This window comes from Micropterus dolomieu, linkage group LG03, assembly GCF_021292245.1.
Source record: "Micropterus dolomieu isolate WLL.071019.BEF.003 ecotype Adirondacks linkage group LG03, ASM2129224v1, whole genome shotgun sequence".
NCBI classification, from domain to species: Eukaryota; Metazoa; Chordata; class Actinopteri; order Centrarchiformes; family Centrarchidae; genus Micropterus; species Micropterus dolomieu.
Genome location: NC_060152.1, coordinates 28,620,835 through 28,636,912, shown reverse-complemented (window position 1 = coordinate 28,636,912; position 16,078 = coordinate 28,620,835). Strand labels below are relative to the sequence as shown.

Here is a 16,078-nt window from a genome sequence, read left to right as displayed (position 1 = left end):
GGGGGGGGGAGAGCGCGAGAGCAAGGGGAAAAAATCCGGATTGGAAGAAGGGGCGGAGCATTGGAAATACGCAAGAATAAAGCAGAGAGGACGCGCTGGATGTTCATTGACAGCAGGCAGATAGCAGCCGCAAAAACACGGACCGGAGGGGCAGCTGGAGCAGCACTGTACCAGGAAGAACGTGATGCATATTTTTTATAACCAGATCATGATTACTGTGAGAGGGGGGTGTGAGAACGGGGAAGATAAATACAGAAGAGGACTACTGACAATGACAGATGCTGTAGAAACGTTTTTGTTTTCTGTCGGCTATATTGACGCACTTCACTGTGGAAACAATATGTTTTACACGAAAGTCTTTTAAAATTAATTTCTAAGGGTTTTGGACCGTTTGGTCAAACAAAATAAGACATTTTAAGAAGTCACCCATGGGCTTTGGGAACTTGCGAGGGGCACTTACTTCTATATCCTGACATTTTACAGGCCAAATGATTCATCAATTAATCAAGGGCATAGCCGGTAGATTAAGTGATCATGAAAACATCTGTTAGTTGCACCCCTATTTCAACTTTCCAAAGAATTTAGTAATTAAAGAGTATGGTCTAGACCTGCTCTTTTATGAAAAGCCTGTGAGATCACTGTTGTTGTGATTTGGCGCTATATAAATAAAACTGAATTGAATTGAAATACAACTGTCACAGAAGAAGCCAGAAAGGCTCTAAAACAGAACCAAATAATCCAGGTATCACATTTCACTTTATAAACAATTGATTGGAAAAAAAAACAACATACTTTTTCAGATCTAACCACCCTGATGCACCAGATTTTGATTACATCATCATGTTTGTGTCACTCTCGAACCCTTTCCATTGCCATGCTCAGGAGCGGACTTTCTTAGGTCTGACCCCATGAAAAGTCCTCCTCTTGATCCCTGAGCTCCAGACAGTGCTCTCTCTGTCTGCAGAGTTGATAGGATTTGAAAGACAACATTAAGAGGATAGCGCCTCTAGCTTGTTAGGACTGTAAGTAAATTAGCACCATTGCACTCATCTGCTGCAATTAAAGTAAAAGAAGATCATGATTTCTTAGAAATAAAATGTTTTCACAGCAAGAACAGATACATGTTTTTTTTAATATATAAATACACATCAACAAACAGTGTCAGTCCCATATACATACAGATTGAGATTATTATGCGCTTTAACAATGTTACCTAGCCCATAGGTTATTAGATATTTCAAAACTGAGGGGAGAAACAGTAAAACTGATGACACTTTTTTTGCTAGTAAGCCAAAACATCTGCCCTTCAGGATGGTTATTTAACAAACCTGTTTCCATGTCCAGTACAATAACTAAAAGTAGAAAACAAAACGTTCAGATATAAAACACTTTCTAAATATTCCTTAAGGTGTGAGTATGCTTTAAAAGAAATGTTCTTCAGATCGTTTAACATTAACTTACTGAAATCACGGCCACCTTATGGAGCAATTGGCCAGGTGTGCAGTAGAAAGTTACAACGGGTCTGAACTTCACCCTCAAGCTCTCTTTTTTTCATAGCTACTTTAGCCATCACTACATTGCACTACTGAGTTCAGCACCGTGAGAGACTGGATCATAGAGGGACTATTCCAATGTGTCTAATTTTAGCCACATTTGTACAATGTATCATGTTGAAACTACAAAACACAAGTCTTCTTGGAGAATGATCACATACAGCCAGGATGAGGCGGTGACAGCAAGCTCTCAGGTTGTGGGAGTGTGGCAATTCTTAACAGAACACTTGTCCTTTCAGACACTGCTGGATTGCAAGTGGTGGTTGTAATAATCAACCTTTCTTAAACTTTATTTAGATTGATCTACACATTCAAAGCAGAATGTCACAGAATGCCACAAAAGTGGCAGAAAAAAAGGATTCTTTTACAAGATTTGTTGTTTGTATGTATTTACAGTGTCTCTGTACTTTAAACGATGCGTAAGGGGTCACTTGTCCTTCCCACAACTGACAAATGAAGTTGAACTTTTTTTTTTTTTTTTTAATCTTGAGTGAGAGCAGTCTGAACATGTCCCATGTGGGTGTGATCTCCACCTCATCTCTTAATGGCAGCCCTTCAGTGGTCTATTTGACCACAGTCACAACATGCTTCTCCTTCTCAGACACCACGGGGACAGTTCCTGGTTTGCTGTGCATGCGGACATTCTTCTCCCTGGAAAACAAAAAGAGGACGAGCCGTGAATAACTCAGTCTGTTGGTGAGGATACTCAGGAAAGGAGGGAGAGTTCAGCAAACAGAAAGGAGGAAGACAATGAATATGAAGCTGTTGACCTAATACCTACGTCAGAGACTGCGCTAATGTACCCTGAAAATAATTCATAAAGCATGGATAGTAAATCATTCACAGTCCAAACACACATCTCGTGTGTCACAACACTGCCGGTAATAAGGAAAAAAAGCCACAGACTGAGCTGTGAATCACTGGAAGGCAGAGCAAACTGAGACAATCAATCCACAATACAAGCGGTAAATGAGTATATCAGGCCTATTGAGACCATGTCAGAGGCGGCAGTCCCATCTGTGAGATTTTCCATTAGGCTGGTGTGATTGCATAGGTCAGACCTGTCCTGGCAGCAGCCCAAATCACGATCACCTCTACATGGACACAGAGCAAGGTCATGCCATTCCCACACCCACACACTCCGTTCCTATTCCAAAATGTAAGGGAAAATCATGAATACATACTTCCTACGGCGAGCCTCTTTCATAATCCTCAGCTCCTTGCTCTGGTGGTAGATGTTCTTGGGTAGATGTCGGTGGCGAGCGATGCGTCTGATCTGTGGGTGGTGCTGGAACTTCTCCTTCAGCTTCTGACTGTAGTTGATGGCCTCTCTCTCTCTGGGGGCCAGCTACATGACACAAGAAAGGATGAGCTAGTTTGATAACGTTGAAGAAAGATCTGACATATCATCATTTTGGTTAAGGTTTGGTTAGATCTCGGAAACTGAAACAGGAGATGGTTGTGATTTGGATTTTAAAAAACACTATTGCGTTGACAGACAAGGTTCTTTCTTGACTTGGATAAAGCAGCTAATAAAACAATCTTAGGGCAAAGACCATTTGGTCGGCGTTCCTGAACTTTCAATCACATTGGCTGTGTTCAAAACGGGACAGCGAGGCATCAAGTGCTGTTCCAAACAGCGATCTCTTCCCGTCTCGTACTGCCTCTAATATTTCAGTAGTGAAATGAGGTTTATTGGATGAACAGAAAATGTGCAATATGCATCAAAACAAAAGTAGACAGGTGCATCAATTTGGGCACCCCAACGGAAATATCACATCAATATTTAGTTGAGCCTCCTTTAGCAGAAATAACGGCCTCTAGACGCTTCCTATAGCCTGTAATGCGTATCTGGATTCTGGATGAAGATATTTTGGACCACTCTCCATGCAAACATCTCCAGTTCAGTTAGGTTTGATGGTTGCGGAGCATGGGCAGCCCGCTTCAAATCACCCCACAGATTTTCAATGATATTCAGGTCTAGGGAGTGGGATGGCCATTCCAGGACATTGTACTTGTTCCTCTTCATAAACACCAGAGTAGATTTTGAGCAGTTTGGGGTTGTTGTCTTGTTGAAATATCCAGCCCCGGCGTAATTTCAACTTTGTTGACTGATTCCTCTAAATTATTTTCAAGTATCTGCCAATATTGAGTGGAATCCATGCCACCCTCAACTTTAACAAGACTCCCAGTACGGCACTGGCCACACAGCCCCACAGCATGATGGAACCTCCACCAAATTTTACTGTGGGTAGCAAGGGTTTGTCTTGGAACGCTGTGTTCTTTTGCCGCCATGCATAACGCCCCTTGTTATGACAAAATAACTCCATCTTTGTTTCATTAGTCCACAGCACCTTCTTTCAAAATGAAGCTGGCTTGTCCAAATGTGCGTTTGCATACCTCAAGTGACTCTGTTTGTTAGCGTGTGTGCAGAAAAAGCTTCTTCCGCATCACTCTCCCATACAGCTTCTCTTTGTGCAAAGTGCGCTGAATTGTTGAACGATGCACAGTGACACCATCTGCAGCAAGATGATGTTGTAGGTCATGGGAGGTAGTCTGTGGGCTGTTTTTGACCGTTCTCACCATCCTTCGCCTTTGCCTCTCCGATATTTTACTTGGCCTGCCACTTCTGGCCTTAACAATATCCGTGCCTGTGGTCTTCCATTTCCTCACTATGCTCCTCACAGTGGACACTGACAGCTTAAATCTCTGCGATAGCTTTTTGTAGCCTTCCCCTCAACCATAATGTTGAACAATCTTTGTTTTCACGTCATTTGAGAGTTGTTTTGAGGCCCCCATGTTGCCACTCTTCAGAGGACGGTCAAAGAGAACAACAAAACTTGCAGTTGGGCACCTTAAATACCTTTTCTCATGATTGGATGCACCTGTCTATGAAGTTCAAGGCAGAATGAGCTCCCCAAACAAATTGTGTGTTCCAATTAATCAGTGCTAGGTAGTTACAGGTAATCAAATCAACAAAATGACAAGGGTGCCTAAATTTATGCACCTGTCTAATTTCATTTTGATGCATATTGCACATTTTCTGTTCATCTAATGAACCTCATTTCACTACCGAAATATTACTGTATCTTTAAGTTATTTGATAGCTCAAAATTAAATTGCTGATCCAATCACACAATTATTTATAAATGAAAATCATGGAAATATTCAGGGGTGCCTAAACCTTTGCAAGTGTTGTTTGAAGTCTTGATTCCAGTACTCTATTGTGAGTTTGTTGCTGACCACAGGATTCACTAGATTCTTTTGGCTGTGGTGTTTTGTTAATTACTGACAGTTACGGTACGCATCATAAAATGTTGGCCAGTATAGTAAGCCATAACTTCAGCTTGACAATGTGCTCGTTCAAACCCGAATCAATGTCTGTTAAAAAAAAAAAAAAAAGTGAAGCCACCAGCTAGAAAACATTGCTCCCTCTGCGTCTCTCTCATAAAAACCACCAGCTACTCGGACTGGTGTTGGCTGAGGCTGCCCTCCTCGAAGGCTTTTATTCTAATTAAAAGCAATGATTTGTCTCATATTCAATTTGTTGGAGAAGAGTTGCTAGATGCTGATCCTGTTGGACTAAACTAAATCCCCTGGATAAACACATGGTTAGCCTGCAAAACACTATTTTTGCAATCTCAACAAGATGGATATGAGATGGCAGAGGATGGCGCTTAGATTTTGTTTGGATAGTGAGGCTCGTATGAGCGATAATTATTTAGCAAAGATGATCACGTAAATATGGGTTTGAAAATACAACAGGACAATGCACCATGGTGACAAAAAGCTGCTTAAGAATCACTGCAAGATAAAAATGGCAAGCCAGATGCATGGAGAGACCATGCTGGAATTTTATTGCTGAGACTGAACAGTGGAAACTATCCAAAAGTCGACGAGGCTACAGCAAGGTGCCAGTAGTAACTGTAATCCAACTCACGCTCTATTAGACTGGATCAGAAAACCTAAGATGTACAGTCCACTGCACTGTTAGAAAACACTAAAAACTATGACCAAAATGTTCTATTGGCAGGTCACATCAGGATAAAAACAGAAATAGCTTGAATAAACTGTCCAAAGGAAGCAAACATGACCAACTGATTTAACTGCTGGTAAAGAGGATTTAACAGACTGCAGGCAGTGCTGGGAGGTAAAATGCAGCCCCACATGGAGTAGCACAGATCAAGAGGACGTGTCACTGTCACTTACATTATAAACGTACTTCAGATGCATGCTCTGTATAATCACAATTATGCCACTGATCTTTTGCTCATCGCAGAGAAATTAGCCATTCCATCAGTATGGTAACACTGAATTGCTGAGATCTGGGAACACAGTGACAAATCCGCCGGGACCAGAAATACGAGCAGTCATGGTTACACAGGTCAGTTTTGTGAGGTTATTTAAACTACTTATTGGGGAGGTAAAACCCAAAGCAAGAATGCTCAAACTGTCTGTAATAATCTCATCTTGCAAAGGAAATCAGTATTACACACAAATACTACTACAATACACCTGACTCTCCAACTCAACTTTTCTGGGTAATGTAACAATATGTGGATTTAAAAAAAAAGACAAAATAGTTCTGCTGCATCGATTGTTATCTGATGTGTGAGTGTTTTTCACCCACATTCCCCTTGCCTAGTTAAAACGCCTCTGACGAACAAGATACACTTCCGTTTTAAAATCGAAACAGTGGTCTACACTGGCTGCGTAATGGCTCGAGTTTCACTCGCACATGCACTTTTAGACTTATTTTCTTCCATTTTACATGTGTAACGACATGACCACAGATACGTACTGTGGATGAACACTTCCAGTGTACTCACAGAGAGGATTGAAGCCATTGTGTAGACAGGTTGGACCATGTTTCCTGATGTCAGCAATCAACTTGGTAAGTACAGTGTTATCATAACTATTAGAAAAGATGGATTATTACAAACTGGTTCTTATTGTTCATGACTATTCCTTAATTATGCTACATGACCGCTTTCATCAGTAAATAATATATAGTTTGGCACCTTCAATGGATCAACGGAGCAGACAAGTCCAAGTCAGTATCAGTCCTCAGTCTAAATGTTTCAAAACGATTCAGCAGTGGGAATTTTTAGGCACCTCACGATTCAATTCCACTTCAGAGGGCTACTATGTGATGATAAAACCATTATGGATGCATCCCAATTTTATCGTTCTATAAATGATTTATTGTTATTCTTTCTCACAGTGTGACTACTTACAAATTTGTTTTTTGAAAAAATGCAAACACAGTGGCTCATTGGCCGTAATTCTTACTGTAAAGTCTCCCAAATACTGGCATATAGTCAATAAGAAAAACTAAATGATAAATAATGCTCTGACCTGTTGAAGATTATTTGATCTGCAGCTTCCGTTCGTTTATACAGGGCAGACACAACGAATTGAAATGTGCACATGAAGGCACATTGTAAGAGGAGGGCACTTTGACCACATGCTTTAATTTGGTATTCTATACGATAAACAGTTTGTGCAAGTGTGGTTGCATATACGCAGGGATAAAACGCTCAATAGCATCTTGCTGTAGCAGGAATCTGCAGTGTGGGAGGCCGTCTGAAAGCTGTGGGGAGAAGGACTTCCATTCCTGTCAGTTTTTTTCTTGTTTCGCTAATTGCCGCATCAGGGTGATGCCATCATAAATGTAATGTTTGTATGTGTGTCACTGCTGACTTGAATGTGCCCGGAGGATCTGCAATCTCGGGTTTATTAGCAGCCACCCTGAGAACTCTGCCTTGTAACGTAATGAGAGCTCAACAACACTCGCGGTAGCAGTGGCCTAGGGACGTGGGGGTGTTATTGATTATTGACTTTTCTGCATCGAGACAATCTTTCAAGAGAAAGAATCGCGATGCATCGAAGATGCAAGATGCAATCTTTAATAAATGTGTAGTGATGAGAGAGTTTCTAGAGCAGAAAAAAAAAAAAATAAAAAAAAAAAATAAGACTGATTGAAAATAAAAAGGAGTTGATTAATTCAACATGTTTAGATCTTGGCCTAAAATATAAAGGGTCTTATTTACATCGGAGTCCATGGCCTCTGCGCGCAAACATATGAGAAAAACAAACAAAAAAAAACATAGCGATGTGCAGCAGCTGACAGAGAAGCCCCCCATCAGTCCAGTGGGACGCCTTCAGACACAGAAAGCCTTGATTCAGCATTTCATGATAATTAAAGACCCTTTCAATACAACTTGACTGTTAATGCTTCATTATGTTCAGAGTGGCCCGCTTTAAGTGATTGGCCGATATAAACTGCTGATAGGAGCAGCCCTTGTCTGATCTCTTTAAGTGCAAAGCTTGCGAATAAATCGTCTCTTACACAGTGACGGTAAAACAAGCGCCAAAAGCGGGCCAATTTTCCACTCTGAAGCTGCATTAAGAGAATAAGCAAGAGAGAATCCGATTAGGAATGAAAGATGGCTGTTGGAGATGGCCCATGAGATGCCATTGATCTTTATTATTCAGCCATAACTGGGATATGGGGCATTGGAATAGTTCCCAGCATTTTATAGGAGCTTTATTTGACAGTTGAGCATAACATAAAATTAAGGCCATTGTTTCTGCTAACAAAGCCTATTTTATCCGAATACAATACATGTGGCACTCACTATACAATATATTTAAAGTCAGTGGAAATTTGTCTGGAAAGCTAGCTGAATCTTTTGTAGGGTGATTTGTCCAACAACTACACAAGCTTTTGCGTTTTCCAGAGTTCCACCTGCCACCAGAGTCGATGTGCCAAGTGGTACATCGTACTTAATGAGAGTGATTCTACCCTAAGTCAGCATCCATCAGAGCATTTGGCAACAGTAGTGCCGTTGCTCCTGGCATAGTCACCCACTCTTACCCTGCTGAGGTAGGGCCCAGGGCCATGGTTGTGTCAAACAATGCAGCTAACTCATAAAACAAGATCAGATGATACACTGGAGGGAGATACAGTATACAGTACTTCTGACAGGTAACAAAAATACAGCGGTTGATTATTACACCACTTACTGCTCACCAAGAAGCATCAAGTGGCTTTTAATATGAAACAGATATGAGTGTAAGCAGAAATGATATAGAGACAGAGTATATACAGGAATCTTTTTAAGACCTTTTCAACATATTTTAAGACTGCCGCGCCACTTTGAGCTAACCGATTAAATAAACATTTTTGAGTTTTTAAAAGAAATTTAAATATATTTATAACATATTTATTGCCTATATGTCATCAGATTGTAATGCCACCTAAAAATTGAGGCATTCATCAACTTTCTCAGTTGCCTATAACAGCCTGTAACAGTGTAATTTTGTGTTTTAGTTGGTTTAAACTAGATAATGTGAGCTTGCCTGCAATGATATGTGAGACAACTTTCATCGACCACTTGATCACTACAACAAAATTCAAATAGGCCAGGAGGGAACAAAGATGAAGAGAACAAACTAAGTGATGAATAACGTAAGTAGTGTAGGCGGTGTAGCACAGGCACAACCTGGAGGAGGAACTGGTCTAAATGACTGCATTATTATAATATTATAACATTAAATTAAAAATACTTACCACGGGTATAATATTAATTCAAATTACAGCTGTTTCAGTTTGAGGTTGTTTTTTTATTCATTAACTTTGTGCAAGAAAAATGCTCCAGGCTACATGATGGTCTCCAACCTTGATTTTGGGCAGGCTACTAACTCGTCAATAATCATACCCATTTATGCAGAACATTGAGTTCAACATTTATAAAGTTTGTTGCAGCACATCAAACTTTTTTTTATATCCCGCTCTATCCAAGCTGTGATGTTCACAAAAAGTGACATTGACGAGTATCGGCTTCATGAAAAGTTGAAAGTGTTTCAATAAAAATGCACCAATTTAGCTAAATAGCCAGCTAATTTGCATGCACCTCGCGGGTGAAAACTGTCATTAATGCTGAGAAAAGAGGGGGATGCAAATCTCAAAAATCTGCCGAATTATGCATCCACATCTTTAGGTCCTTTTCAGACACTTTGCTGTGCTCATTGATCAAACGCGGTTTATCACCACATATATTTACTGAATGTCAAGGAATGAGCTTCTTCTACTAAGGGTATTAAAATATTAAAGACTCTAAACGTTCATAACATATATACTTCGAATCATTTATCACCATTGATGAACCCCACAAAGAATATTATAGCATTTAAAAGCAGTATGCAGGAAATTGTCGGCAGGCAGGCAAAACTCGGCGTAACACCAGCCAACCGGGTTAATTCCGTTACTCCTGATCGCCACTCCAACTATGTTTTGGACAATTAGCATTGTGGGTCCAGCGGGGTGGGAGATTACAGTCAGCTGTACTCGTAAATCATTTTCCGGTTCACACGGATGTATTTTTGGTGAAATAGGCGCATGGTAGATCCCTGTGCCTAACATTACAGAAACAAATCACACAATCGTTACTCTCTGCCTGTCTAGCGGCCTATTTCTGGCTATGCATTATAAATAAATACGTTCATCTACACTTTTAGCAAACAAACTTTAGACAAACAGGATCTTCAAAATTTAATACCTTGTTAAATGGCGATTAAGACTTTTTAATAGCCTTAATTTTTGCAAAATTGATTTATCACCTTATAAGACTTTTTAAGACCCCGCGGACACCCTGAGAGAAGACAGGGCAGCACTCACCACTCCTAACTTCTCAGCTGCGTTGGCTTTCCACAGTCGGATGTTCATTTCGTCGGACCCGCTCAGGATGTATTTGTTGTCTGCTGACCACTTTATGCAGATGACATGCTGCATGCGTTTGGTGTGGTAGACTTCCCTAAAATAAAAAAATAAAAGACACAAAACAGGGATTTACACAGAATACGCAGGAACACTAAACACCACCCATATTGATTGTAAATACTAATGCTGCCATAACACATCACAAAACTTCAGAATAATGTTTTTGATTGCGCCTCTTAAAGCAATGGCTCACTTAAAAAGTTAACTCTGACACCCCTATCGACAGGACGACGACGACATCGTTATTCACTGTTTTCCATCTACCCATTACAAATCAGTGTTGCCTTAACTCTATGGTTTAGGTTTGGTTTGGTTAGGTACAGGCACAAAAAAACTATTTGGCTAGGTTTAGCAAAAGATTATGGTTTTTGGTTCAAATCACTACTTTGTTAAGGTTCAGGGACCTTCATTGCCATAATAAACATGTGGGTATGGTTAGAAAAAAAGCAGTCAGTCTCGTCATTGCATGAAAAGCACCGGTGGAACTAACAACATTAATGTTAGCTCAGTTCCACTAAATGTACTAGCTAAGTTTTTAAGTTTATTAATGTTATTGATTACATGTGTGCTTTTCCCGCTTGTCAAAATGTCAACGATAAACAACATTAATAACAATAACTAGTAAAACAGAACTAAGTAAATGCAAATGCTCCGTACTTGTATAGCGCCTTTGTAGTCTTTTCGACCACTCAAAGCGCTTTTACACTACATCTGCATTCACCAGTCATACACATTCATACACTGAGCCTAAGTGCTCAAACGGAAACTAGCATTCACACACATTCATACACTGGCGGAACAGCCGCCAGGGGCAAATCGGGGTTCAGTATCTTGCCCAAGGACACTTCGACACCAACCCGCTCTACCTCCTGAGCCACAGCCGCCCCTAAAGAGGCGGCTAGAAGGAGCAAATATTGTCACACTGGCATCGGCTAAATCTACATCTGTCCACTGCAAGAGGAGAAACTAGTATACATCAGTGTATTAGTATAATATTATAACATTAATTAAAGATTAGCCTATAATGTTCAGTTAATAGTATACTTGAAGAATAACAATAATAGCCTATATTAACTACTATATTCATTATAATAGCCTACTATTTTACCACTAGTTGAATATTAAATCCAGTTACAGCCGTTTCATTTCTGTGGGGTTTTATTTATTTATTTAAAACTTAAAGGCTCTACATCGGTCTCTAATTTGTTAATGCCAGGATTAACTTGTCAATAATCATATTGTTCATCATTTGAAAGTTTGCTTTAGTACGTCAAACCTTTTTTAATGTCCCGCCCCATCCAGGCTGTGATTGGTCGGGTGACGACAAGTGAAACTTACAGGCACGTCAACTTTATGAAAAGTTGAACAACAAAAGGCACCGATACAGCGTTAAAACGTTAAATGGCCAGCAAGCCAAAACCAAACTTTCTTTATCTTCTCTCAGTTTTCTTCTGTCTGACTGCTTCAGCTTCAGTCTCCCTGTCTCTGTCACAGAGCGATTAGAGCACCGGCAGTTCTCTCTGTGCTCCGGTGGCGCGTCCGACTAGGTTTTGAACGATTAGCGGTGGGGCGGGGAGGGGGGTTACGGTAGGTTGTTGTCTTAAAAGTTACTTGCACACTGCCCATGAATCATTTTTTCTGATTGCACAGTAGGGCCCATATGTTTGTAGAGCCACATGCGAGAGCGGAGATAAAGAGCAGACTGACGTGCACACAGAGAAGAGAGCGTCACACACACCTTTTCTGTTTTATTAAATCGCACACTTTTTGCGGTTATGTAATCGCACATGACGACATCGCGCAGCCCTATTAACATTTAACAACAGCACTCCTATTAGGTGAGACAGCACTTTGGCCTTGGCATGATTAATTTATTAAAGTAAAGGACCTTTGTTAAAGTTATTAGTAACTTCTGTGTTTCAACTATTATGACACGCATGTTATAATAAAAGTCTCTATGGAAAAGCATATAAAAATATGAAACATACACCATATCTCTGCTTATAGATAAGTTTCCGAGGCTGTTCCACCTAATATTTATGCAGCATTCTGCCTGGACCTGCCCACGCTGTGATGCTGTCCGGCTACATGCCCCCAGTTAATGTAACACAACTGTTGCTATTTGTTCTGCAGCTTGACAAATGTGCAAACAACACTGCATGTACCATTACGTCACATAGCAACCAACCAATGGCTGGGTTTTTTTGTTTTTTCTTTGTGGTAGAGAAGGTCAAAACAATTAGCATCCCCACATTAGCGTTGCCAAATATCAAACAAACATCTCGAAGGGTAAGATACGACCCAATCAACAGGCTCTGATCATGAATATATATAATAAAGTAAATTAAAAAAAAGTTACAGTCCCCAGAAACAAAACTACTAGTACCATCAGCTATGTAAAAATAAATAAATAAATAATATCACAGTAAACATATAGCGTGATGACAATAAGATTTTTTTTTCCCCAATTTAAACTGGTATTTAGGGTCATACCAACCTGCTGTGACCACTGTCCTTGGGGAAGATTCGGATGGTTTTGTCAAAACTGCCAGATACAAATTCCTTCCCAGTGGGAGAATAGTCAAGATCCAGCACTGCAGAGACATGGTCCATGTGCACTGTGACTGGCCGGTCCAGGTACCTCATGTCATATGTGTAGAGGCTTATGAGACAAAGAAAATACAAAATTAGGCCCGTTAGTAAAATTGTCAGGATAACAATATGAGAAGCATGGATTAATCACCCATCTGTTTTGAAACCATCTGGTGTGTCTACAAAAGGTGCAGGGTTGTTCTTATCATTTTTACATGTACTATCCCATCTGTTTGAGTACTAACTCATTTCAGCATGTAAACAGGAGACCTAATTTAGTGCAAACAGAAATATGATTACGTGAAACACTCTCACTGTAACAATCTTCAACATCCACAACTCACTTGTAGTCCTCATTTGCACAGGTGAAGTAATAGGCTTCCATCGGGTTCCAGCATAATGTGTTGCTCCTCATTGTCATAATAACCTATAAAATGAAAAACATACGGTAGATTTAAATCATATCACGTCGTTGTGAAAAAATGTTGAGAGAAAGGTAAATGTAATAGTATAGAGCCTACCTTTTTAAGTGGCGCTGATTCTCTCATGTCATACAGCACTACACTTCTGTCAGAGGCACAGCTTGCAAGAAGTTCAGTCTGTGGAAATACATAAACCAATTATTTTTAAGATATCAGCAGGGTGGCAGATTTAAATAAGACCACTCTGATGCTAGTGCGAACATGGACAAATCATTAAGGGCAAAGTCTTCTTCACTCTGTGACATGAAGAGGCCCGTCTGAGCGTGGGGTATGCGCACGGTGTCTTACCTCCACGGGGTTGAAGCGGACAGAGCTGAAGCTGTCTACGCCCCAGGTGAAAGAGCGGACCGGGCTGCTCCTCTGCTCGTCCCAGATGTCCACCTGCTGGCCACACGTTGCAAACACACCCTCCCTCTGGTGATGGTCCAGTCCTGTGAAGACCGTCTGCAAGGGACAAGAGTCATTTTTACTATAATCAAACTGTTTCTCTTACAGTAACCCAAGAGAACTACAGCAGACGCCCACTGTTCCTACCTTGCCCAGAATAGTGTTGAGCGGCTCCTCTTCCTCGCCGTAACCTGGTGCCTCCATTTTCCATTGCTTGATTGTTTTGTCATCGCCAACCTGTTAGAGCCAGCGTGCAAAGATGTAAAACACAAGCTGTATTAAAAATCAGCTAATAAAACGACTACTAATTCAGAAATCTCCTCTGAGATGTTGAAGGGCCGCAGTCACCGTGAAGAAGGACGTTCCACAATAACGGACAACCATTCCCCGGACAAAACCCTCATGTGCCTGAAGCGTGCGGACACATTCACGTTTGGTCAGATTCCACACTCTCACCTAGGGATCAAATACAACGTCATGTAATTTGTCAAGAAGGACTGCATAACATGTATAGTACTCTCACTCTCACACAGTTACGAATTACACTGCTATCTGAGGCCTGTATACTTTAACAGATAAGTTACCTCCCCGTCGCAGGAGCCAGAGAGCAGGGTGGAGAGGCTCTGGGTGTGCTTGGCCATGCAGTTCACCCCATCTCTGTGTCCATCCAGAGAGGCCAGGAAAGGCTTGGCAAACACCCTTTCAAGCTTCGTAGCATTGAGAGCCCGGGTGTACTCTCTGCTCACCTCAAAAGGATGAAGTGTTGGGTCATAGTTTCTAGGGACTGAGAACAGAGAGTAATCACTAAGGTGTAAGCATCAAAAAGGACAAAAGAGCCACCTGTAGTAATATTACAGAGAATAAAATAATACAAACCTTCCGTTTACCTGCATGGGGTAAGAGGCAGCAGAACACTCATTCTATGTGGCATATATATAGGATTTTAAGTTCAGAAATAGAATTGTTTTAGGGCCAACCTAAACCTCTTCTTATGTCTGTACAGTTACACAAAGATACATTTTGGAGTCGGCTAAGAAAGTTTTAATGGAATCAACTTAATTGCCTCATGGATACACTCCTTTATAGCCATTCATGCACAAATTTAAACAACTTTTTATTCGTTTTATAAGTACCATATGACTTACTGCACCTGCGCTATAGGCTAATTCACAAATTGCAAATAGTAGGTGCTATTGTTGTGTTAGCTGTTAGCTATATGCACATATTTGAAATGTACCCACTTTGCTGTTCTTTGTATCCAAGTTTGCAGACAACGACGCCGTTTCTCCAGAGATAATTACATTGTGGGTTTTATGTCACAAGTTTTGTTTTTTTTAGTAAAACTGACTAACGTTAGCTGCTTAAAGTTAGCATATCTGAGTTGAGAGTTTCTAACTTACCACGCTGAATATCCAGTTTGGTCTCCCGGACATAATTATCCGGGTTCCTCGAGAGGACTTTAACTTTCATTTGGCCGCAGCGTGAAAACGGACACACACTTGCAAAATGCAGTTAGATTGAAGTTAAACAAGAAGAATAATAGCAAGCACTGGCCATGTGTTGATAACGAAGAGACTCTTTTGGTCCGCGTTGCATTGTGGGATGTCCAATCCTCCTGGTTGCGTGGTTGCGTCACACAGTCTATGGGTTGCGTCACTGTCGGATTTTAGGAAACAGCTGTCAAGTTACACAATTTAGCAAGAGAAACCCCGGAAATATAACGATTTGGCCTTCAAACTATGTACTTTCATTTTTTTTCTTTTGCTTTGTGGAAGAAGTTACTGTTACGAGCGTCAATTCATATATATATATATATATATATATTGTGAAAAACGGACTTCAAAGCACGTTTCCTCAAGAGGCTTCACCAAAGAATGAGGAGATTAAGTTAAACAACAGCATACCTTAAAAAAGATAGCAATACAAAACACACAGACTTATATGAACAAGATAACAAGATAAAAAAGGATAAAATTTAAAAATGTATATTCACGATATACATATAGTCATCATTAAGGAACATAACGTTAGAGTAAAAGAGAATAGATTTGTACCTCAAAGCGACTTTTATTAACTTTTACTACCTTGGTTTAATCAGGAAAGTCATTCAGATGTCGTGGGTCCTTTATTACAAAAGAACATCCACTTTAACAACCTTAATTGACGTTTCTGCTGTTATTCAAATTATACCGAATTAATCTGCTCATTACACTGTACCGTTCAACCCGAAAGGGTTTTATTTTGAAGGTCAGGGCCGGAAGCACTGCTCTTAATTATGC

At 40.4% G+C, this 16,078-nt stretch overlaps 1 protein-coding gene across 2 annotated transcripts in view; it reads right to left on the bottom strand.

The window, feature by feature from the left end:
• Positions 1-1,112: 1,112 nt before the first annotated feature.
• dcaf13 (ddb1 and cul4 associated factor 13) overlaps positions 1,113-16,078 on the bottom strand; it is a 15,765-nt gene continuing 799 nt past the window's right edge. Inside the window, exons 1-11 of one of the 2 annotated variants that reach the window (XM_046045928.1) lie at positions 15,200-15,426; positions 14,384-14,583; positions 14,148-14,255; positions 13,947-14,036; positions 13,701-13,856; positions 13,452-13,529; positions 13,275-13,357; positions 12,836-13,000; positions 10,237-10,372; positions 2,738-2,901; positions 1,113-2,204 (exon numbers count right to left, since the gene is read on the bottom strand). In XM_046045928.1, the coding sequence (XP_045901884.1) occupies positions 2,117-2,204; positions 2,738-2,901; positions 10,237-10,372; positions 12,836-13,000; positions 13,275-13,357; positions 13,452-13,529; positions 13,701-13,856; positions 13,947-14,036; positions 14,148-14,255; positions 14,384-14,583; positions 15,200-15,269 (1,338 nt within the window). In that variant the 5' untranslated portion in view covers positions 15,270-15,426 and the 3' untranslated portion in view covers positions 1,113-2,116. Of the gene's footprint in view, positions 2,205-2,737; positions 2,902-10,236; positions 10,373-12,835; positions 13,001-13,274; positions 13,358-13,451; positions 13,530-13,700; positions 13,857-13,946; positions 14,037-14,147; positions 14,256-14,383; positions 14,584-15,199; positions 15,427-16,078 lie in introns of those variants that run through there. The other variant, XM_046045929.1, reaches the window with a different exon arrangement.